The sequence below is a fragment of the Dama dama genome, chromosome 9 (assembly GCF_033118175.1).
Source record: "Dama dama isolate Ldn47 chromosome 9, ASM3311817v1, whole genome shotgun sequence".
Lineage (NCBI taxonomy): Eukaryota > Metazoa > Chordata > Mammalia > Artiodactyla > Cervidae > Dama > Dama dama.
The window spans coordinates 95,743,189-95,768,810 of record NC_083689.1 but is presented as its reverse complement, the minus strand read 5'-3'; the positions used below and the strand labels follow the sequence as shown (position 1 = coordinate 95,768,810).

General features: G+C 39.2%; 2 protein-coding genes and 1 pseudogene across 6 annotated transcripts in view; 1 reads left to right on the top strand and 2 right to left on the bottom strand.

Moving 5' to 3' along the window:
• ARSK (arylsulfatase family member K) overlaps positions 1-15,717 on the bottom strand; it is a 56,329-nt gene extending 40,612 nt beyond the window's left edge. Inside the window, exons 1-4 of one of the 2 annotated variants that reach the window (XM_061152034.1) lie at positions 15,480-15,717; positions 9,064-9,126; positions 7,119-7,248; positions 2,336-2,495 (exon numbers count right to left, since the gene is read on the bottom strand). In XM_061152034.1, coding sequence (XP_061008017.1) covers positions 2,336-2,495; positions 7,119-7,248; positions 9,064-9,126; positions 15,480-15,617 — 491 coding nt within the window. In that variant the 5' untranslated portion in view covers positions 15,618-15,717. The remainder of the gene's footprint in view (positions 1-2,335; positions 2,496-7,118; positions 7,249-9,063; positions 9,127-15,479) is intronic. The other variant, XM_061152035.1, reaches the window with a different exon arrangement.
• LOC133063060 (U2 spliceosomal RNA) lies at positions 1,650-1,793 on the bottom strand (annotated as a pseudogene).
• A 152-nt stretch (positions 15,718-15,869) lies between the features above and the next one.
• The window catches only part of SKIC3 (SKI3 subunit of superkiller complex), a 103,631-nt gene continuing 93,878 nt past the window's right edge, over positions 15,870-25,622 (top strand). The window contains exons 1-2 of one of the 4 annotated variants that reach the window (XM_061152029.1): positions 15,870-15,942; positions 20,832-20,904. The gene's annotated coding sequence lies outside the window, so the exon portion shown is untranslated. Of the gene's footprint in view, positions 15,943-17,256; positions 17,276-20,831; positions 20,905-25,622 lie in introns of those variants that run through there. The other 3 variants (XM_061152031.1, XM_061152030.1, XM_061152032.1) reach the window with 3 other exon arrangements.

Sequence of the window (25,622 nt, the reverse complement as noted above, 5' to 3'; positions counted from 1 at the left end):
GATTTTATAAACCATGTAATCGTACTCCAGTGAAGTCATAGAACTTCAGAAAGGAAGAATTTTTTAGAGTCATCTAGTGTACGCTCATTCAGCTGGCATCCTGAATAGATAAATAACCTGCCCTGGTCTTATAGTTAATAAGTGGCATCTTAACGAATGGTACCACCAACACTTTAATAGTTGTCTGGAAGAAACAAGCATGTAGCCTTTAAAGTTCCCAGTCTGATGTAGTATAGTATTTACAGGGAGGGACACATAGCTGGACTAATATCCCTAAACTGGTACAAGAAGAAAGCATCACATGATGTTGAGAAAAGACAGAGAACTGGAGCAATAAACTAAAGGGACTTGTAATCCTGGCTGAAAATACAAACAAGTTAAAAAATCGCTACTTTCAGTGGTAAAGGTAGCACAATGTTACAAAAACTAGTTTTGAGAGTCAGTCTATCAAAAAACACTGAATGCACCTATTTATGATGTTTGATAGTGAGAGACCTTTTTTTAAAATTTTTAATTGACGAATAATTGCTTCACAATGCTGTGTTGGTTTCTGTCAAACATCAACATGAGAGACCTTTTTATACCACCTGAAACTCATCTTTAAACTTGCATAGAAAATTCTGAAAGGTACTGTGCTGTAACTCATGCAGACATGCCATCAACAGCAGCCTTGACCTATGTGTCAGTGAAGTGCTGTATGTGGGCACATAAGCAGTAATACAAATACTCTTGACAGTTTATTTAAGTTTCCTAAGCTCTGGTGAGAGGATGAGTAAGTGAAAATATGCTATAAGCAATTATTACACTGAAAACCATCTTTGATTTCCCAAATATCAATGTTTAAGTGGCTCTTTTCCTTTTATTGATTTTAACCCTAGGTAAAATAGAATATCATTGTTTATATGGCAACCCACTCCAGTACTCTTGCCTGGGAAATCCCATGGACAGAGGAGCCTGGTAGGCTACAGTCCATGGGGTTGCGAAGAGTCGGACATGACTGAGCGACTTCACTTTCACTTTTCACTTCCATGCATTGGAGAAGGAAATGACAACCCACTCCAGTATTCTTGCCTGGAGAATCCCAGGGACAGTGGAGCCTGGTGGGCTGCCATCTATGGGGTCGCACAGAGTTGGACACAACTGAAGCAACTTAGCAGCAGCAGCAAAATAGAATATCATTGTTTATCAAATAATAAGCTATAACTTTTTATTCCATTCATTTATTCATTAAAACATTTAACTGTGTACCTACAATGTACAGGCACTATGGTGGCAATGGGAATAAAGTAGTACAAAGGAGAAACAGGATCTGTGCACTCTAAGAATTATTATCCCACTGAGGAATAAAATTTAGATCAAAGTTTAACCATCTTACACAGAGAATGACAGTGATATGGAGTACATGGCATTCAATCTTAGATTTTTTTTTCATTACTGGACTGACTGAGGAAACGACAACAACAAAATAACCGTTTCAAATAGGATAATATGAATGGTTGTATCTGACTTTGGATTAACCTTACTTTCCAAAAAGTAGAAGGATTTTAAAGAGAAACTGGTAAAACTCCATGAAATGAGCACATATTATTTCATTTAGTATTCACAACAAAGAAACTTAAATAATATTATTTAATATCTAAAATTTATTTAAAAAATTACTTAAACTTAAAGAAGTTAGCTTAAGTAATAACCCTAAGATTATACTGCAGGTTAGCAGTAAACCGAGAAGCTAGGATTCAAAAGTAGGCAATCTGATTCTACACTTGATCTTAGCCAAAAGGCCGAGAAGTGATTGGCAATCTGATTCTAGATTTCTACTCTTATCCCCTATGTTTGGTTGCCTAATTTTGAGGACTGAGTAAAATGAAAGAAAAAAAATAAAGTTGGAGAGAACTGACAAAAGCAAGTAACAAGAAGATTATAGCCAATGAAACAAATTTTAAAGTAAACAAAGCAGCCATTGTATATATAAATCAAAATAACTCATGGACCACACAATTTTATAGACCGTTAATGTTTAAGGAAAACAAAATTACTAGCATATAAGTAATTTCAATATTTTAAGAAGGTTAAAGAAAGCTAAAGATTTAGCCAAATTAACACAATCTAGGGATTAAGAGATTTACTTTCAGCTTTGCGGAGAAATAAAAGAAGTCAAAAAGGGTACATGTATGTATTACAGTAGTGGGCTGTCTATGAAAACCATTTTTTAAAACTTTAGACTGACATATAGCTGATCAGCAATGTAAAGGTAGTTTCAGGTGGACAGCAAAGGGAACCAGTCATATGTATACATATCCATTCTCTGCCAAAGAGACTCACTTTTATTTTTTACCTGATGGAGTGATGTCCTGAAGTATAGTCCACTTTTCCAAATTTTTGTGTTTGGTAGCCATGCTTCTCCATGACATCCATCCATGTTGTATAATTTGGATCTAATCCCTTAAAGTTATTCCAAGATTCTGTTAAGTGAGTGAAGAGCCCACTCCACATTGCTGGTGGAAAAAAAATGGGATCAGTGTAAATAAAGCTTAACAATTTGTTTTAATGACTGAGACAATTATACCAAGAGAGAAAAGAGATTACTAGTCTAGAGCTCAGGCTCTGCAATAAGATATACCTGCATTAGGTGTTTTACCTAACATTTTTGATTGTTACGTTGTTTTATTAAGGGGAAAACCGAAATGAGTTCCTATTTCCACTTTACAGGTGACTCTCTAAGGCTTACAGGTCAGGTTGTTTAAGGTAAATAGATGGAATTAAATATAAATCCTATCTTACTTGAGTTTCTTTCAGTCATAAGAATAATCACTATGTATCAATTGGTCAACTTTCCAAGTTGGTCAAATGAAGTACAGATTTCATTACCCCAAAATTCCCAAGGGTTTTCCTTGTTTCTTGTCTTGTTACTGGCTTGCCACAAAAAAGTTAAGTGTACTATGTCTTCTCTCTTATTTTCTACAGCTATGATTGTTTAGTCAATAAATCTTTTCCCAAATATTAACAGGACTAAAGGGAGAAACAGACACAAATACAATAATACTAGGGGACTTCAATAGCCCTGCTTTCAACAGCAGGTAGATCTTTCAGACAGAAAATAAAAAAAGAAACACTAGACTACATGTTAGAACAGACGGACTTAACATTTTCAGAACATTCCATCCCCAAACACAGAAAGTACATTCTTTTCAAGCGCAAATGAAATATTCTCCAGGAAGATTGTATGTCAGGTCATACAACAAGTCTTAGTAAATTTAAGAAGACTGAAATCAATCAAGCATCTTTTCTGACCACAATGATATGAAACTAGAATCAATTAGAAGCAGAATACTGAAAAGTTCACAAATACGTGGAGATTAAGCAACATGCTCCGGAACAACCAATGGGCCAGAGAAGAAAAGAGAAATCAGAAACTTACTACAAGACAAATGAAAATGGAAATACAGGATAGCAACACAAACGGCAGAAAAAAGCACTTCTAAGAGGGAAGGTCATAGCGATAAACGCTTCTGTGGCATCGGTCATAATGTCTCCTCTTTAATTTCTGAGTCCTCTTTTTTTTTTTTTTTTTTGGAAAGTCTAGCTAAGGATTTGTCCCTTTTATTAAAAAAGAAACTTAGTTTTATTCCTCTCTTCTGTTGTGCTTTTAGCCTCTATTTCATTTACTTCCACTTTGACCTTTGTTTGTTTTCTTTCTTCTACTACAGTTGGGCTTAGTTTCTTCTTTCTTTACAATCATTTGCTCTGCAGCTATGTTCCAGTCATTGACCTCGGTCCTGGGGACACATATGTTAATAAGGCCCCAGTGTTCGGAGCTTAGCTTTGGTAGTTACTTCACTGTCGCCAGGTTTTTGGGAGGTAGCATTATGGCTGTATATTGCTAGAAGTGTTGTGTGATGCACATAAACCTAATCTGATTGATTCAACTCATGAGAATGTTCTTATTCTTTCTAGAATATGGTATATACCTTAAACTAACATGCCGGGGGCCAACACACGAGCCCCTACCCATGACAAGGTCATGAGGGAGAAAACCTGACAGGCAAGGCGGATCAGGTTTTCAGGGGTTTCAAAGAGGCCAGCTCACGAGATCCCACCCATGACAAGGTCACGAGGAGAAAGCCTGACAGGCAAGGCAGATCAGGTTTTCAGGGATTTCGAAAAGCTGCCCCCGGCGCTCACCTTAAAGATATCTGTCTTTCTGATGCCTGCCTCAATAGACTACTCGCTAATTTCTGTGACACAGGCAGAAGGCCTTCCCCGATCTCTTCCCAAATAAGAATAAATTTAGAACGTTAATCAATAAGTTTCCCGGGTGGTGGTATTTTATGAGATTATCCAGGGTGAAAGGAGTGTTTTAATTTAAACTCCTTTGCTGGTATTTTAATTTGTTTGGCAAACATGATACTAATACGCATGATTGCTTATAATACCCTAATCATAAAATAACATAAAGAATGGGATCATATAAAGGCCCTAACAGACATAGAGCCCTTCAGGGGGTGAGGAAGCCCTATTAGAAAACACAAGAAAAATTATTCTAAAAGTAGCTATTGGGTTAACATTTGCTTGCTGTGTTTTGCTTGCTGTGTTTTTGCTTTTAATGTGCGAAGGTTGTGTTATAGAAACCATTGTTAATATAGTTAAAGATCTAGAGAAATAAGAGCTTAGCCCTAGTGTGGTAACAATGAGACGGTTGTTAATTGTCAGCCAAGAGTGCTAGGCAGAGGCTGCCTCACCAAAGTCACAGAGTCAGTGTGGGGTAAACTTCTTAGATAAATGCAACTGACAACTTCTGCAGAAGGATTAATTTTTGTGTTAACACGGTTATACTCCTACTCTGTACTGTTGCCCTATGAGACTGCTACCTTTCAGTTAAGGTCACCATAGAAACGGAAAATAGGTTTACATTCACCTGTTAATAGGCCCCAAGGCCAGAAGATAATGTACAAGACCCTCATAAACAAAGAAGTATGCAGAAAACACCCTGGTTTCGTGAAGGACAAGCTGACGTAATGTTAAACTATCTTCCCCTTAGAAATGTACTAACTTAGGGTATAAAAGCCACAGTAAAAAATAAAGCATCGCCAGACTCTGCCAGACTCGGCTGCACCCCTCCCTGGTCACTCTCTCTCTCTCTTTCTCTCTCTCTCTCTCTCCCTTGCAGACTTGGCCCTATCAAGGCTGGTCTCACGTGTCTTCTCTCTCGCCGATGCCGTTCCTCCCGAGGGTGCCCCCTGGATCCTGCCGAGGCTGGACCCTGGCACTAACACAGTATTTTATGTCAATTATATCTCAGTAGAGCAGGGAAAAAAAAGCCTTTTCCCTATTCTGTGTACACATGTAGTAGGGTTGAATCCTTTTCTCACTTAACAAAATGCTTTCTTTATGAGAAGTGGAATAGGATATCACCTGACTTTGAATCCTAACACTGCTGGACCTTTGATAAGTTATATAACCTTCCATTATTTTAGTTTTCATCTGCAAAATGAAAACTTTGTGAAAATGTGGATAATTATACAAATTAAGACACGCAAGGCAGTTAGAATATGGCCAGGCACACAGTAAGAATGCAATACATGTGAGTTTTTATTACGATTATTTCCTTCTCTTTGTTCAAACTGTTCAAAATGTACTTCCTCCAGGAAAAGCAACACCTAACATTTTTGAAATCCTTATAGTTCCTTGAGCACTTTTAAAATCCATCATCTCATTTGATGCTAGGAACAACCCTGCGAGGGACACAGCACACACAGCATTCTGTGATTAGGAAACTGAGGGATGCGCCTGACACAGTCCATTGAGGGCTGGAACCTAGTCCTCACCCCACCCTAGTACATCTCTCATTCCACTTGCTCAATAAAGAGCAAAAAACGAACAAAAGTGTTTGTAATGTACCTGGTCCTTCATCATGGAAATGTCATTTATAACACACTTTAGGCTTCTTTTAATCATCAGTGATTATATAATTGACAGTGCTGAACATGTAGCCACAGAAAAGAACTTGTGACTCAAATCACAGAGAATATGATGTCAGGAACTCAACAGACAAAAGAAAATCATTGGGTGTATTTATGAGTTCCAATGCAAACTGTCATAAAGTGGAAGAGAAAGAAAACTCTATCAGAGAATAGAATTTATAAAAATGTCAGTTTCCTCTATTTTTCAGTTAGTCATGACTTAGTATCACCAATATTTTGCTATTAAAACTGCCTACTTCTTAAATTACTATAATAAAAGCAAATGGTTAGATTTGAGATAGAAGTGAATTGAGATTGAAGGAAAAAATATCTAATCTGAAATAATACAGAAAAATCCAGGTATATCTGAGAAGTTTTATCTACTTTGTAGCTCAGACAGTAAAGAATCTTCCTGCAATACAGGAGACCTGGCTTCGATCCTCAGGTTGGGAAGACCCCCTGGAAAAGGGAACGGCAACCCACTCCAGTATTCTTCTCTGGAGAATCCCATGGACAGAGGTGCCTGGTGGGCTACAGCCCATGGGGTCGCAAAGAGTCGGACACGACTGAATGACTAACACTCCTTCAGTTCAGTTCCTTAGTTTACTTTAAAGTCCTCTCCCAACTACTTATCTCTTACTGAAAAATTTAAATGGAACTTTTCTAGGAAATATAAGCATTTCCGAATTTGCCTGGAGAGTCAAGAGATTCTTAGTCACCAGTCATGAGGAAATGAAACAATAACACTTGAACTAAACACTATTTTAGGTGGTAAAATTTCTACTCTTAAAAAAGCCCAATACCCCATGTTGTTGTTTGGTCACGAATTCATGCCTGACTCTTTGCAACCCCATGGAGTGCAGCCCGCCAGGCTCCTCTGTCCATGTGATTTCCCAGGCAAGAATACTGGAGGGCTTGCCATTTCCTTCTCCAGGGAATCTCCCCAAGCCAGGGATCAAACTTACGCTTTCTGCATTAGGAGGCCAATTCTTTACTGCTGAGCCATCAGGGAGGCCCCCAAACACACCTCACATACATTAAAAAATTTTTATTGGATGCCAAATATGATTTACTATCCTATTTTGGAGTGTAATCTTTTAAAGAGTGAAAACATTTTCAGGGTGGGGCTATTTCCAGTAATATTAAGCATTTTCGTACCTGCGCGTGATGGACAGCAGATTGGAGAGTTCGTGTAGGCATTTAGAAAGGAAGTACCATGTGCTTTCATGAAGTTGATAAAAGGAAGTTTCACTACCTGACTTCCTGGATAAAATGTTAGCCTTCCATCCTGGAATAAAGAAATTTAATTGTTTATGAAGCATTGATTACATCACAAAAGAAGAAAATAGTTTCCTTTAATTTTAACCATAAAATTCACAAGTAGTTGGGACTTCCCTGGTGGTCCAGAGGCTAAGACTCCACACTCCCAATGCAGAGGGCCCAGGTTTGATCCCTGCTCTGGGAACTAGATCCCACATGCCACAACTAAGAGTTTGCCTGCTGCAACTAAGACCCAGTATAGCCAAATAAATAAATATTTAAAAAAATTCACAAGTAGCAAAAAATTTCAATATGATCCTGCTGCTGCTGCTAAGTCGCTTCAGTCATGTCGGACTCTATGCGACCCCATAGACGGCAGCCCACCAGGCTCCACCATCCCTGGGATTCTCTAGGCAAGAACACTGGAGTGGGTTGACATTTCCTTCTCCAATGCATGAAAGGGAAAAGTGATAGTGAAGTCGCTCATTCGTGTCCAACTCTTCAAGACACCATGGACTGCAGCCTAGCAGGCTCCTCTGTCCATGGGATTTCCCAGGCAAGCGTACTGGAGTGGGTTGCCATTGCCTTCTCCCAATATGATCCTAAGAACCTTCAAAGGATGAAAACAAGTAGAGAAAGTGTTATTCTCTGGCTCATAATAGTGCAAATTCATGTTGTGTGACACTTGGATCCATTTGAATACAGAAAATAAATGAAGGAAATTAAAGGAAAGTTGGATGGACTGACTGAACCAATATTTGTTGAGTATTTGGTATGTGCCAGGCACTATGAAAGATCTGGAGATACAACGGTGAATAAAAACAGAGTTCCTGGCCTCATGAAGCTTATAGTCTAGTGGGAGGGGCAAAAAACATCAGTTCAGTTCAGTCACTCAGTTGGGTCCGAGAGACTCTTTTGTGACCCCGTGGACTGCAGCACGCCAGGCTTCCCTGTCCATCACCAACTCCCAGAGCTTACTCAAACTCATGTCCACTGAGTCAGTGATACCATCCAACCACCTCATCCTCTGTCGTCCCCTTCTCTTCCTGCCTTCAATCTTCCAGTATCAGGGAAACCAAGAATAAACCAAGAATAATTACAATACCATTACTGTGATATGGCCTTGAAAAAAATCGAAGATACAGAATAACAAAGGAAACCTTCTTGATAAGAGTGAACAGGGAAGGCTTCTCCGGGAAGTGAGAGCTAAAGAATGAGGAGGGTCACCCATTCAAATAAAGTAGAGACGCCTGCAGGACTTAAGTGGAGGTAACAACTAGGCAGCTAGAGAAATCAGCTGGAAGACAGGAAGAAATGTTTGGGTTGGAGATACCCATTTTGGAATTGAATTGGGAATTGAAGAACTCTTCTTGGTAAAGAGCAAAAAGAAAAAAGAATGTTCCAGTCCTGGAGTTACATCTATTGTATGTTTTCAATGTAGTTTTGTAAATAAAATATAGTTTAAAAGTGAGCTATCCAAAATATAGGATATTCATAAATCTTTGAGATGTCTGAGATTTCCAAATGGAGATATAAATTAGGGTACAGACAGGAATCTGGAGCTTGGAGAAGTCTATCCTGGTGAAACAAGGCTTTAATATATTCATGGCATTGAAAACTGTGAGACAGTGAAATCTTTTAGGGAGAGAGCAAAAAGAGAGGAAAGAAAGAAGCCTTGAGGAGTCCCAGGTAAGAAGAGAAGGCAGAGTGGGAAACTGAGAAAGAATGACTGGTGAGGGAGGAAGATATCAGGAGACAGTCTCATGAAAGCTGAGAGAAGACTGTGTCAGAGAGAGGGAACAGCTGTGTTCAGAGGGTGTGTAAATAAGGGCAGAAAATGCACATTGGAATTGGTGGCTGGTGACGTTGACAGGAGCACTTCCAATGGAGCTGCAGGAATGGACACCTAAAACAGAAAGGGAAGAGAGAATGGGAGGTGAGATGACAGGTGAAGAAACCACTTCTAAGTAGTTTTTTTGCAAAGGAAAGCAAAAAAGAAAAAGTGGGGGGGTGGGGGATGGATGTTAGCTAATAGAGGGTTAGATACAGGAGAAATGTGGGATTAAAGTAATTTTTTTAAAAGATGGGGAAAGTTAGAGCATGCTTATATGTTGAAATAAATACCACTTCTAGCAGAAGTAATCACTGAATACTAAGCAAGTAACTCCTGATTTCCTGAATGATGAGCTATGGAGCCCAAGACAAAAGTGCACACTCTACCCTTGTAAGAATTTCACTAAATCCATAAATTCAAACTCTCGGAAACTTATCTTGATAAAACCCAAATGCCTACAGTTCTTATTCCTCAAATCTTTTGGACATGGGGGATAATAACCATTTGTGGCCACTGGCCGGATTCTGGACAACCCAGCCACCCAGGTTCATCCTTTCGGAGGGGTGGAGCAGGAGGTCTGGTAGCAGAAGCACTGGGATGCCATACAATTCAGACAGTGAGGCTTGGACTCCAAGTCCTGCAGACTAGTTTCAGTTGGGTGTAACAACCCTTGCAAATGGCTACAGTAGCGTGTCTGTAACTCACGTTAGCAATTTCTTGACTCATTTCCATGGAAAGCAGGCTAGAAAGCAGGTATCTTAAAGGAGCAGAACAGCAAGGATGGCAAATGGGGGAGGGGATAACTACCTCACTTCAGGAGGTTTCTAACACAGCATATGTAAAAGGTGGTCCCTGTAAAGATTACTGCCTACGATATAAAGGCACTCAACAAATATTCAGTGAGCTAAATGAAACAAGCCTTTAATTCAGAGTTGTATAATTTACAAAAGACAAATTCAATATGTTCAAAGTTCAACACTGCGTTTTTGCAAAACTTAATATACCTGGATTATGTGCATCAATGAAAAGATTTATATTTGACTAGGTTCTGAGAAAATATTTAAATTATGCTACACATATTCTCAATGTCAAAAGCATACTAATACTTTAAATGAAGAACAAAACTATATTATTAGAGAAAATATTGAACATTTCTAGAAGTTTTGGCTTTTTAACTTCATGTAGTTTTTACACACTAGCAAATACTTTAAAAAATAGGCTAAAGTGGTACCACTGCTCATGGTATGGATGGGAGGTGGTTCATAGCAATTCATTCTGAACTGAAAAGGATCTTAACATGGTTAGCTGATAAAAACCACAGAGCAAGTAAGTTTTCCATAGTGTGGTACTGTAGTTCACAATGGATAATCAGTCATAGGTCTAAGTACAGTTCTAGCACACTTAGTTGGGAGAGACAATCTTACAGAACAGCTTTCAGAATAACTTTCATAATTTAATATTAGCCTATTTTAGTTTTCTTAAGGTCATTCCTACAGTTCAAACAAGTAGAGTACTCTACAACTGGGCATTTAAAAAAGAAAAAGAGACCCGCTAATTGGCTTTCTGAGCACTGAAGAACTGATGCTTTTGAACTGTGGTGTTGGAGAAGACTCTTGAGTCCCTTGGACTGCAAGGAGATCCAACCAGTCCATCCTAAAGGAAATCAGTCCTGAGTGTTCATTGGAAGGACTGATGCTGAAGCTGAAACTCCAATACTTTGGCCACCTGATGCGAAGAACTGACTCATTGGAAAAGACCCTGATGCTGGGAAAGACTAAAGGCAGGAGGAGAAGGGGACAACAGAGGATGAGACAGTTGGATGGCATCACTGACTCGATGGACATGAGTTTGGGAAAGCTCCAGGAGTTGGTGATGGACAGGGAGGCCTGGTGTGCTGCAGTCCAGGGGGTCACAAAGAGTAGGACACAACCGAGCGACTGGACTGAACTGAATTGGCTTTCTGCATAAAAGTGCCAGAAATGATATTCATTACCTTTTGCCTTAGGTTTTGAATTCTGCTATTATTCTTGACTCTCCTGGGAGGCAGGCATTTCCCCTCCTTGGGATGGATAAGCTTTTTGGTAGATATAATTTTGTGATCTGGAATGCTCCTTTTAGAGTCATGACTTGGTTCAGTTCAGTTGCTCAGTCGTGTCTGACTCTTTGCGACCCCATGGACTGCAGCACACCAAGCTTCCCTGTCCATCACCAACTCCTGGAGCTTGCCCAAACTCATGTCCATCGAGTCGGTGATGCCATCCAACCAGCTCATCCTCTGTCGTCCCCTTCTCCTCCCGCCCTCAATCTTTTCCAGCATCAGGGTCTTTTCCAATGAGTCAGTTCTTCGCATCAGGTGGTCAAAGTATTGGAGCTCCAGCTCCAGCATCAGTCCTTCCAATGAATATTCATGACTTGGTATGCAACTCCTTATCATTTTGGGCCAGGGAAAACCAGTGAAGTTTAGATTTCAAGACATCATTCTAATGAAAGAATATAATAGTAATCTTAACTGTGATGCATTATCAATCAAGACTGTTTAGAGCATTCTTTTCAGATCCGTTCATCAGACTGAATGAGAATCTCACTAGGCTCTGCTATCCAGTTCTGTGCCCACCTCCCACTCCTGAAACCTCATGAAAACTACAAAGAGCATGGGTGCAGGGGTGAAGGAGGGAGGCAGAGAGGATGCTTACGCCCTCACACCTTTAAGACTCAGGCTGAGTTGCCTATTTTCTCTATTAAAAAATGGGTTTATTAAGATATAATTCACACATCATACAACTAACCCATTTAATTTATACAATTCAGTGGTTTTTTAGTATATTTAGAGAATTGTTCAAGCATCATCACAATCAATTTTAGAACATTCTCATCATGTCCAAAAGAAACCTACTATTCCTTAACTGTCACCTGCTAATCCTCCTGTTCTCCCAAATCTAGGTAATTGTTGGTCTGTCTCTACTGTCTGTGTAGATTTGCTTTCTTTGGCCAAATGGAATCATACAATATGTCGTCCCTTCTGAGTAGCTTCTTTCACTTAGCGTAATGACTTTTAGGTTTATCCACGTTGCAGCATGTATCAATACTGCATTTCTTTTTTATTGTTGAGTATTATTACTAAATTTTATTTGCCCATTTATCATCTGGTGTATACGTGGGTTGCTTTCACTTTTTGGAAGTATTAATATCTATGTACAAGTTTTTGTGTGGACATATGTTTTTATTTCTCTTGGATATATACCTTGAAGTGGGATTGCTGGATCAATGTTCAACTCATGTTTAACATTTTTGGAATTGCTAGATTGTTTTCAAAACTGGCTGCACCATTTTACATTCCCGCCAGTAGCATATGAAGGTTGCATTTCTCTCATATTCTCATGGCTCTAGCGTGCCTCTGATTATAGTCATCTTTGTGGGTGTGAACTGGTGTCTCATTGTGGTTTTGATTCGCATTTCTGTAATGATTAACAATGTTGAGTATCTTTTCATATGCTTATTGGCTATTTGCATATTTTCTTTGGAGAACTGTCTATTCAGAACTTTTGCCCATTTTTAAATTGCCTAAGGGTTTGCCAGGTGGTGCTTGTGGTAAAGAACCGGCCTGCCAATGCAGGAGACATAAGAGATGTGGGTTCTATCGCTGGGTCAGGAAGATCCCCTGGAGCAGGAAATGGCAACCCACTGCCTGGAGAATTCTATGGACAGAGAAGCCTGGCAGGCTACAGTCCATGGGGTCACAAACAGTCAGACATGACTGAAGCGACATAGCACGCATGCAAATTGTCTAATCCAAAGTCACAGATTTGCACCCATGTTTTCTTCTAAGGGCTTAATAGTTTTAGGTTTTAATTTATCAGTTCACTTTGAGTTACTTTTTAAAAATGGTGTGAGACATTTGCATGTGAATAATCAGTTTTTCCAGCATTATCTGTTGAAAACACTATTCTTTCCCTTATAAATGGTCTTTGCACCTTTACTGAAAAATCAAATGAGAGTTTGAGAGTTTATTTCTCTACGTTCAATTCTATTCCATTGATTTATATGTCTATCTTTATATCGGTGACACACTATGTTGATGACTATAGTTTTGAAGATAAGGTAAGTTTTGGAGTTAGAAAGTTTAAGTCCTCAAATTTTGTTCTTCTTTTACAAGACTGCCTTGGGTATTCGGGGTCCCCTGAATTTCCATGCGACTTTCAGGATTTTTTTTTCTTTCTGCAAAAATGTCTTAGGGATTTCTGCAGAGATTGCATAGAATTTGTAGATCGATTTGATAATTATTACTATATTAACAATATTAAATCTGATTGCATAAACATAAGATGTTTACCTAGGTGTTCATTAATTTCTTTCAACAATGTTTATAGTTTTTCAGAGTATAAGAATTGAACTTCTTTGGTTATATTTAATCCTAAGTATTTTATATTTTGGATGCTATTTTAAATAGAATTATTTTAATTTTATTTTTAGCTTGTTCATCAATCAAGTCTATAAAAATACAATTGACTTTTATATACTGATCTTATATCCTATAGCCTTGTAGACTAACTTATTAGTTCAAAAAGTTTTGTAGTAGATTCCCTGGGATTTTCTTTATACAAGGTTATATGTTATCCGCAAATAGAGACATTTTTCCTTTCCAATCTAGATGACTTCTATTTCATTTTCTTGTCTAATTCCCTTCCTAGAAAACCGCCAGCTTAACTGTTGAATAAACATGGTGAGAACAGATAGCCTTGTCTTGTTATTGGTCTTTGTGAGAAAACATTCAGTCTTTTATAGTTAACTATAACATTAACTGTGGATTTTCTGCAGATGTTCTTAATCAGGTTGAAAAAATTCTATTTCTACTTGATTGAGTGCTTTTATCATGAAGGGTTACTGAATTCTGTCAGATGCTCTTTCTGTGTCTATTGAAACGATCACGTGTTTTTTTGTCCTTTACTCAGTTAACATTTACTAGGTAGCACACTGGTCTATTACATTGACTAGTTTCCAGACGTTAAACCCACCTTACATTTCAGGGATAAATCACATTTATTCATGGTGTATAACCCTTTCTATATATTGCTGAATTTGACTTGCTAGTATTTTCAGGACTTTTTCTTCTATACTCTTAAGAGATACTAATCTGCATCAAAATTTACATACACACATACAGAAAAATCTATGTGTTTATACTATACCAAAAACAAACAAACAAACCCCAAATATGTCAGTCATCTTCGGAAGTTTCTAGCAATTGTGTGACACACCATGCAGATTCCCTTTTAGAGTGAAAGATTGCCTCTGCTGACAATAGTTGTCTTGCTCCAAATGGTGCCCCATTCTGGGTGCATTCCACAGATAATGGCCATCCAATATGAAGGCAGAAAGACCTGGTCTCCTCCCCCAAACTGGAAACAGCTCTGAAGCATCATACTAGTTTGAGAACTACGCACAAGATCAGCTGAGGCCTCCACTGGGACAGTGACAACAGTCAGTTCTCTTTTTGCACAATCCTGCTTCCTTCCTTTCCCTTTAATCTCAAGAGCACTGAAAATAAACTCTTTCTTGTTACTCTCCAAGATTGCCTGTTAGGATCCTAAGTTTAGATAATCATAAAGATTACTTTAAGTAATAAATTCTCAATAAATTTTCGGGGTATATCCAAATTATGTAACTTTAATCATCCTGGGTTATTTTATTTATTTTATGAGGAAGGCAATACAAGGTAATGATTAAAAGTGCTCTTTGCTGCCAGACATGCTTAATACCAACAATCTCCGTGACCACAGTGATACCCTGTCATAATAAACAATATTATAGTTAGCAAACAAACATTTGTCCAAGCAGTAGTTTTAATACCATGGATAATACTAAAACTATCAAGGTAATGTTAATATTTGTATTCTTTTTAGTTGATGGTTTGGGAAAGTTACAGAAACTCTTTAAGTTTGGGATTAACGACAACAACAACACATAGACGCATACAGTTTATCCGGAATATGGGAGAATGGGTCAAATTATGTCAACTACTGAATATAAATCAGCACTAACAGGATTATCAGACAACTGGGTAATAAAAGTACATTGATCACTGTAAAGCTAAGAGGCTTTTACGTTGATGCAGAATGTTATTTTTCCCCACAACTGAATCAAGCGGAGATATGGACTGAAAGTTTATTAGTAATTTAATGGGCTAGCAAAGAAAAAAAAATTTGCTAAGATGCGAATCGGAGTGCATCGTACTAAAGCATGCTTTTACATGCGTTTCATGCATACCTATGTGGTGCACGGAGTCAGTACGGGGCGTCAAGGTAAAATGCATTTTTGCTTTGCATCAGGACAAAACATGTATAAAAGTTTCAGATTCTGCTCCCCGAAGCCTGCAGGCATCGCGGCTGTGCAGCAGGGCGCCCCCTCCCGTGCCTTTCCATACTTACGAAGGAGTCGCTGACGACTAGCACCACGTTAGGAGCATGGGGCCAAGCCTGAACTGCTCCCCGCCTCTGCCCACCGGCCCCGGGAGCTGGTGCTGCCAGCGCCGAGGCTGCAACCACCGACACGCACAGCAGCAGCATCTCGGCTTACTGGGAGCCTGGCCTCCGGGCGCTGAGCCCCCCCTCCCCCTCCCTCTCCCTCTAGGAAGTTCCTCGGGAGAAGAGGAGGGCGGGGATTGCTTTCACCCACAGAACTACAATTCCCATGAGGCTCGAGACAAGCGCATGCGCACAGGAGGAGCGCCCGTCTCTCAGGTCTCGTTAAGACCTTTTAATCAAATACCGAGCGAACTAAACCTCCCCCCAAGCCACTTCAAGTCACGTGATCGATGCCTGGGTGAGAAATGCGCATGCGCCCTGCCTTGAGCTTGGGCGTTTTGTAGTAGAGGAGCATCTCCTTCCCCAGGTGGGTTTTTTTGTGGGGGCTTGCTGTCTCTTTTTGCAGAAGTTGAAGTCGGTCGGCCTGTGGAATTGTCACCTAGAGCGAGGAAGGATAGGGTGTCGGGGGCTGCCGGTTTGGCGCCGGGCGAGCCTGGCCGAGTGTCAGGCGGGACCGGGAGACGGTGAGGTGGCAGCCCGTCTGTCACTGAAGCTGAACCGGGCGGTTCCTTATGGGGCGTCTGTCTGTCTGGACCGCCTCACGCGGGATGCGGGTACCGTGAGGCGCCTCTAACACCTTCCCCCGAAGAGCATTTCCAACCTGACTTGTCCTGTTCCCCGCTTTTCCCGTGCAGTGATGAGCTCCGGAGGGGTGCGGGTTGCGGCCTAGTAAGACAAGTTTCATCTTTTGGGGTGAGGATGAGCTTAGGTGCCCTTTGCCTCCAGAGTGCGAAGGGAAGAAGACCTGGACGGGCCCTCGGAGGAGCAAAGGCTGGGCTGTGTGGCTTGTTCGAATAACCGACAGAGGTTCAGAATACCATTGTTCCGCTGCCGTGGTTTTTAAGAGATCTCTGGTTCTCTTGACTGTTGAACTCCTTTGGAGAAATCTGGGGAGTGGGGTGTGGGGGAAGCAGATTTCTGGTCCCAGAGCCAAGTTCCTGATGTGGTTATTATAGTTTCAGGTGTATAATTTGTGTATCACCTTAGTCGCTTTAATCTTTTGATACGAAAAAGGAAGAGTTGTAGTATTTTTTTCTGTGAAATAAACTTTTCATACTAATATCGGACAGTGCCTTTTGCAGAAAATAATTACAAAAAGAGACAGACTTTACTTATTTAATACAGGGAAAGCTGAGACTTGGACAAGTTGAATGACTTGCCCAAGGTTACAGAGGGAACAACAGTCTGAGTAGGACTTGAATTTGAGTAGTATGTCCTGGCTCATCTAGTTGCTGTCTCTAATTAACTGTAGGATGTTAGGACATTCCGATGAATTTAATCTATGTTAGTTAGTGAAGCAGCGCTGTTAGGCAGCATACTAAACATCTGTGGGAGCAGACAGATACAGAAACAATAGTCCCAGACCATAAAGAACTTGCACCCTAGGGAAAAACTGGAATAATGGTACAGCGTGAGAGGTAATACACATAGGCTCCCTCACAAACAGGATCTGTTTCAAATATTCGTTTTGAGTTAATTCGGAATATAGAATACGTTTTGTTAGAGAAACAATGTTGACTGACATTTAAAGTCATTAAAAATATATTTAACTTTATCGATGGGATAGCATTGATTTTGTGAACTCTTCACTCTCTGTGGCCTTGTTTTCTCAGGATGTGCATTCAGAGTTGCTGGTCAGGGTGAGTGAATCACATCGTTTTCTTCCTGGCTCTCCTATTGGCAGTGTTAGTGGGAGCAGGTGCTGTGGTGGTTTGGAGCAAGATGGATATTTTAGGGCCCCATATGTATAGCTCTGGAAGACTCTAAGAGGCTTCTCATCTTCCTTCTCCTCTGACATTCTACAGTATCCCTACCAAGTGGATTGTGCAGTCTGTGCCTTTTCATCTCCAGTGATGGGAAACACACTTCTTCGAAGAGCCCATTCCATATTTTTATTGGTCTGATTATTAAAAGCTCGTGTTTTGAGCTGAAGTCAGTCTGTGTATACTTTTGACCATCCATTAGTCCAGTTATCTTCACTTTTACATGAGTAATCGCTCCTTTTCAGCGACCCTTTTCACCTTCTCCTCCAGGTTTCCCGCCCCCCAAGCCCCCAGGCCTTCCTGGTTTCTTTGGGTAATTATCTTGTAATTTCAGTTTGTTTGTTTTTTGAACACTCTTTTCTGGACAGAAAGCATATTTGCTAGCCAGGAACTTACCATGTCAGAAAAGGTACTCTTGAGCGGTGTGTGTACACCTCTCTGTTTACACACCTCTCTGTGTATCCCTGTGTGTATTTGGTGTGCTGCACTGAGGGAAGGGCTCCATTATGTGTATGTTTAAGTCATCAGTTAAAGATACCTGTGTTAGGGTTAATTGCTTTAGTGAAATACTTAACTTTCAGTTCAAAAAATTCTTCACTTTAAAGTCTGGATGTAGGTTTTGGTTCTTTATAGTCTTCTGGTGTCCAAAATACCAACAGCACTATATTCTGCCCTAAGAAGAGGAAGCTAAGTGTGCAGTTAGTGACTGTGTGGAATAAATTCAGTCTTCACCTGCTGTGATTCTGTGACTATTTATTGAATATCTGAAGTGTACCAGAAATAAAAGGGAGAATAGGAAAGTCTTTGTTCTTAAGAAACTTCCACTCTAGTTGTGGGAAGTAAACACACACACCCCTGTAAATTTAATAGCCGTGTAAAAGATGTCAAAAAGTACAGCTAGCTGCCAAACAAAGCCCCGAACCAGAAAATCCCAAATGGTGCTTTGGAGCATGCTGGTGTGTTTCACAATGTTAATTGCTGTTCATTGAAATAAATGTTCCATAGTAATATAAGTTTCAGAGTTGCTAGGTTAAACTATATTTGGATCTCTACTGTAGAACTTCTTAGAGCCTTTAAAATCCACTGTGACTTAAAAAAAGTGATATATAGTTTGCAGTATTCACAGAATTGCTAGATGTGGTAACACCTTTAAGCATGTTAATGTTCCAAATATATTTGTGAAAATGTTAGTCTAGACAGTAAGTGTTAGAAGTTCAGACCTGTGTGAGATTTGTCTGAGGAGACTTTATGCTTGACACTTGAATTTGGCCTTGAATTACATGTAGCATTTGCGTAGACAGAAGCAAATGTGAACAGGCTGAATGGGAGAAGAAAAGACAGAGATGTGAAAAGCGTTGGGGAATGGTGGAAAAAGTAAATGTGAGGTAATACTGAAAAGGGGATTCTTCCTTTCTCACTTTAGCTAATTGAAAATCACTGCATTTTGAATGTAGGGAAACTGAAAACAAAATGTAGTTGAATAGGGTTTGAAAGCTGAAAGGTCGTAAAACTTGATAGATGTTGGATACAGGAGGAACTCCAAAAATACATTACCTTTTTATAGGGATTTTTTGACCTGAGAGACAGGATACATTTGTTTAGAACATACATGCGTGCTCATGTCTGACTCTTTGCAACCCCATGGACTGCAGCCTGCCAGGCTCCTCTGTCCATGGAATTTTCCAGGCAAGATACTGGAGTGGGTTGCCATTTTCTTCCCCAGAACATAAAGCATCTGTTAAGTTGTAGCTGATTTGAAGAGGATGCTTGTGTTTGATGGTAGCCATTTTTTGAGGAACATAGACAAGAAGGTTACTTCTTGAGGGATCAAGGAAGATAGGATTGGGGGTTTTAAATGTGTCTAAAAGGTATATAATAACCACTGTTGAGTTAGGAATGGGAAAAAAGTGGTGAAGTTGATTGAGAGAGTGGTAGTGGATAAGGCCTGCAGAACTAGCAGATACTGTGTTCTGCTACTCCATCTATGTACATATCAGGTAAGTGATGTTGTCCTCACTTTACCAATGAGGAAATAGATTTGGAGGTGAAGTAAGGTGCCCAGGATCTGTGGAGACTTGAATCCAGATCCGTCTTTGTTGACTTGGTGGGTGGATATGGCAGAATGAAGGGGCTGACAAAATCTCGGATATTTTCTGAGAACAGAGTTGGAATGACTGAGTAAATCAATAAAATCAAGTTGAGTGAGGAGGGTGATCATTTGTAGACCCACTCCAGTGTTCTTGCCTGGAGAATCCCAGGGACGGGGGACCCTGGCGGGCTGCCGTCTATGGGGTCGCACAGAGTCGGACACGACTGAAGCGACTTAGCAGCAGCAGCAGGGGCTTTAGGAAGTTAGTTACATGGAGAGTCAGGTTTTAACATTTGTTTTACCTCCCCGCTTCTTGCTTAACTTTTATTTTACTTACCTAAACATTGTGAGGATCACAATACTTTCTTTTCTTACCAGTAAGACCCTCTTCTGTGGAACTAACCCTTCTATTTAAATAGGTTTATCACTAGTGCATGGTTTAGCAAACTTACTATTTCTTTTTCATCTCCACCTGCTTCACCTAAGTTTTGTTCTTTTCCTAGTTCTAAAGAGGCATTTTTTTTTTTTTTTCCTTTATTCTGTTTTTCAAAACCACCTCTATTCTTGCCAGGAAGCATTCTAGATTAATTTTGTTTGACAGAATCCATTCCAGAGATAGTATCAAAAGATACTTAGAGTTTGTAGTCATGTAGAATTTGTGTTAGTATTTCAGATGGCTAGTTAGATGGATTGTTATTACCTAAAAAAAGTTTGGTCTGTTTAGTTATATTTACAAACTAGTTGCCTGATGTGGGCAGCTTTTTTTCATATTTAAAATTCTTTATGTGGCTTAGAACAAGATTCACTTCAGTGTAATTAGGTTGCAAATTGGGAGTAAGTAAGTGCCTTTAATGGAGGAGGAAATGGCAACCACTCCAGTGTCCTGGCCTGGAGAATCTCATGGACAGAGGAGCCTGGTGGGCTGCAGTCCATGGGGTCGCAAAGAGTCAGACATGACCGAGTGACTAACACACACACACGTGCCCTTAATTGTTCTAGATTTAAAACAAAGTGTAGACGTAGATAATATTCTCCTCTGGCTGAGTTTTTACATTGAAGTCAGTATATTTTGAGTTTCTGTATTTTTTTCCAAATATGATTGCTTATGGAAGTTTGTTTTGGCACCTTACTGGTGACACAGTTTAGATGACTTCAGAAATTTGGAGATTGTAATTAGTGTCTTTTTAGGAAAGAAAGAAATTGGAAAATTGTACATAATTCTCATGTTTTAAATTATAAATAATGAAAATTTAACCTGAATCTGATGTATCAAAAAATTCAACATGTTGTGGGTGGTGTATGTCATCTTTTTTATGTGCCTGTCTTATGTTTTATTTAATCTAGATGGATAAACATTTAAGGAGCAATCTGAAACTCAGTTTACAAAGAAGATAGAGGTAGTGATAATAGGTAAAAGGTAAGTGTCTAGAATGTTAAATCATGGGTAGTTGTACTCTACTTTTGCTTAATGATTGATACTACCAATTCTTTTGAGAAGGAAGATTAAATGGTACAGGTTATTATCCCAGATTATAGGTCATCACAAAGCACCTTTCGACTTTTGTAGTTAGATTTAAAGGTATCATTTATTTTTGCTTTTTGTAATTAACTTCCATTGTTGTTAATTGTTACTGTTTTCTCTTCTTATTTTTGCTTTGTGGAATGTTTGTATCTGGCACAGCTGCATGTGGCTTCAATTTCCATAGCTGGGGTGTGTAGGACATGTCAGTTCATCTACCTGTCATCTAAATGTTAGTTTTGAGGTATATCATTGTCTTTTGGCATGGTTGTCACTTTGTAGCTTTTTATTAGGTGTGGTTGTTGCTTTTTATGCTTGATATGTTGAATCAAAACCCTTTTAGTGGTAGTAAAAAAAAAAAAACCTTCATTGAGTAAGAATGTGCTAAATAAACACTTTTCTTATCATTGAGATTGAGGATAAAAAATGGGAGGAGAAGTATAAGGATAAAGTTTGTGGGGCTATGGACGAATATTAAATACACTTGTAAAAGGGCTGGGGTTTCCTTTGAAGTGTTGGAAATGCTTGGAATAGAGGGAAGTATCCCAAACAGAGGAATATGAGGTTATGTGGAATCCTTGTGAGTAGTAGGTTTTTACTCTGTGAAATGGGTAGATGATTAGTGCTGTATAAAGCTTTGTGAAGAAAATGAGTGAATGAGCCTCTTTGTTCTCCATAACACTTCCTAAAAAAGAGGAAGACATTTTCAGGGCTAGAAAGAGGGCTAGAAAGGCACATTATTTTGTCTTTCAGAAAAATATAATCTCCTGAAACTAATATTTATTTTTATATATGCACTATATTTTAGGTGAAGAGAGAAGGTGTTAGTGCTAGCTTGTTATGCTAAATGCCAAATCGAATGAACAAGGGATAGGAGGAGAACAGAGGATTACACCGCAACAAGTTTGTTGTTCAGTTGCTCAGTTGTGTCCAACACTTTGTGACCCCATGGACTGCAGCACACCAGGCTTCCCGGTCCTTCACTGTCTCCCAGAATTTGCACAGACTCATGTCCTTTGAGTCGATGATGCCATCCAACCATCTCATCCTCTGTCACCCTCTTCTCCTTTTGCCCTCAGTCTTTCCCAGCATCAGGGTCTTTTCCAGTGAGTCAGCTTTTCGCATCAGGTGGCCAATGTATTGGAGCTTCAACTTCAGCATCAGTCCTTCCAGTGAATATTCAGGATTGATTTCCTTTAGGATTGACTAATTTGATCTCCTTACTGTCCAAGAGTCTTCTCCAACACCACAGTTTGAAAGCATCAATTCTTCTGTGCTCAGCCTTCTTTATGGTCCAACTCTCACATCCATACAGGACTACTGGAAAAACCATAGCTTTGACCATATGGACCTTTGTCGGCGAGGTGATGTCTGTGCTTTTTAATACACTGTCTAGATTCATCATAGCTTTTCTTCCAAGGACCAGGAGTCTTTTAATTTCATGGCTGCAGTCACTGTCCATAGTGATTTTGGAGCTCAAGAGAATAAAGTCTGTCACTGTCTCCATTGTTGCCTCATCATTTGCCATGAAGTGATGGGACCAGATGCCATGATCTTTGTTTTTTGAATGTTGAGTTTTAAGCCAGATTTTTCACTCTCCTCTTTTACCTTCATCAATAGGCTCTTTAGTTCCTCTTCACTTTCTGCCATAAGGGTGGTGTTATCTGCTTATCTGAGGTTATTGATATTTCTCCTGGCAATTTTGATTCCAACTTGAGCTTCATCCAGCCTGGCATTTCACATGATGTACTTTGCACGTAAGTTCAATAAGCAGATTGACAATATACGGCCTTGATGTACTCCTTTGCCAGTTTGGAACCAGTTCATTGTTGCTTGTCCAGTTGTAACTGATGCTTCTTGACCTGCCTACAGGTTTTTCAGGAGACAGGTAAGGTGGTCTGGTATTCCTATCTCTTTCAGAATTTTCCATTGTTTGTTGTGATCCACACAGTCAAAGGACTTAGTGTAGTCAGTGAAGCCGAAGTAGATGTTTTTCTGGAATTTCCTTGTTTTTTCTATGATCCAACAGATGTTGGCAACTTGATCTGTTTTCTCTGCCTTTTCTAAATCCAGCTTGTACATCTGGAAGTTCACGGTTCACATACTGTTGAAGCCTGGCTTGGAGAAATTTGAGCATTACTTTGCTAGCATGTGAGATGAGTGCAATTGTGTGGTAGTTTGAACATTCTTTGGCATTGCCCTTCTTTGGGATTGGAATGAAAAGTGACCTTTTCCAGTCCTGTGGCCACTGCTGTATTTTCCAAATTTGCTGGCATATTGAGGGCAGTGCTTTCACAGCATAATCTTTCTAGGATTTGAAATAGCTCAACTAGAATTCCATCACCTCCACTAGCTTTGTTCGTGGTAATGCTTCCTAAGGCCCACTTGACTTCATACTCCAGGGTGTCTGGCTCTAGGTGAGTGATCACACTATCATGGTTATCTGGGTCATCAAGACCTTTTTTGTACAGCAAGAGTAGACGTCGTTACCTGTGGAGACATGTCAGGCTATAGAATGGTATTGAACATTCGATTTGGCAACCAAGAGAAGAAGAGAATTTGTCTCATGGTTTTTAAAAATAACCCACTTCGAGGCATTTGACAGCTCCATGTTGGCTCCTCCATTTAAGTCTAGATTTGTCTTGTTTTCAAAGTCTTATGTAAACTGGTGGTCTACCTACCCAGCCTAATTTTCTTCTGTTCTTTAGCAAGTCCTTCCTCCTCCATTCAGCCTGGCTTCCTTATTGTTTCCTGCAGGTTCCACACTCACTCCCATCTCTCTGACTTCGCTAACGCAATGCCTCTGGCTGGAGTAAGTGTCCTTCTTCCCTCCTTTCTCAGATCCTTTCTCTACCTCGTAGCTGTTGATTACTTCACATCACACTTCTGCCTTCTACACTCGTATTGTACTTGCACTCATTAGCCTTAGTTTAGTATTTGATTCCTCAATGACTCACATGCCTTAGGTCTCTCTCTAGATTGAGATTACTTTCTTCAGAGCAGAGGCCTTCCTTTCTATGTCTTCTGTCAAATGCAGCATATAGCTTGGGAGCTGCATGTTGGGTTGGTGCTGACTGGTTCTGCTTTGTTCAGATGTGCTTTTACTTCTATGTTGGGTGATAGAAAAGATGGTGATCTTTGTCCTGGGCAAGTTGCATTCTTCTGTTTGCTTTTGCTTGGTCTTATCTTGGAACTGTTTTTGTTCTTTTTTAACTTGAGTATCTCTTGGTTTTTTTCTTCTTGGATGTCTCTGTATCCCTTTCTGTTGGTCCAGATTAGCTGTCATCATCACTGTCATTCTCTTCATTCAGTCTGCAGCTTTACCTACCAGAGATAACTTTGGCGTGAGAAATACAATGTAGATCAGCATAGAGACTTGGTTGCTTCAAGCAAGATTTGCAGATTGTATAAAAATCCTTCTGATGTTTTACATCTGTAAATTTATGCCAATATAATTGCAGGTAATAGAGCAGCATCCAAAATAAGAGCATATGAAATATGTTGCTTTAATTGTCTAATTATTGTGACTACACAAAAAGCCCCTTTTCTGTCTATTTAGGGAATCTCATTTTGGCTGTAGATAAATTGATATTTTAATATTTTAATTTTTGTATTATTTAATCTAAAATTCAAAAGACATTTCTTTTTTTTAATTCTTTTATTTTTAAATTCTCTGGCTTCTTAAATTTCTTTCATCTTATGCTTGTGCCTCAGCCTGTTTGGACGTAAAGAACTGTCAGCTACCATGTCAGTGAGCTATTTTCTTGGTTCATTTTGCTACCTTGAGCATCAGTGATCTATAATGACCTAATATGTACATAGCTTTGTTTTACGTTCTTGAGGTTAGAGTTCAATGGAGTTGGCAAAAAAAAAAAAAAATACAAATGTTTCTTTTTTCAAGATTGAGTTGTGATTGAATTTGACTGGTTTACTGGTAAATGGAATAAATTGTGACATCTTAAGATATGTTAGTTTATTTAAGATTACACTAATATATCTTCAGTGACTATTTTGTCTACAAATTGAAATATCTATGGCTGCAATTAGTATACAGTCTTCTTGAATATTCCTTGCCTTTTTAAGTATAAACATTATGTTTACCTCTCTTCAAAGAATACTATATTACAAGGAATGCTATACTACTGTCATCCTAAAGAAATCCTTACTGTGAAAAAAGTTAAAATCCTGATTTATATTTTATAGAAATTAACATCAAAACAGAATGCTTTCTTCAACTTACATCATAGTTACTGAAATTTATTTGTGTTAATGTTTTTACTCTGTGACTTGGCTTTATTTTAGTACTTGCTTTGTGTAGATTTCTGTTGAGATTGGTGTGTGCTTTGGGTCCTGGCCCATAAGATCATCTGTGTTTTAGCCTACTATATGGAGAATTATATAATTCAAATACAGTGCAATTTCAGCAAATATTTATTAATATACACAGTTTGTCAGATACTAAGTATTGAGGATATTGCAGTTAAACAACAACAACAACCCAACAACAACAGACTAAAATTCCCTGCCTACATGGAGCTTGTATTGTGATGGGGTTGGGAAACATAATAAATAAGTATATAACATATTAGATGGTGATAAGTGCTTTGAAGAAAAGT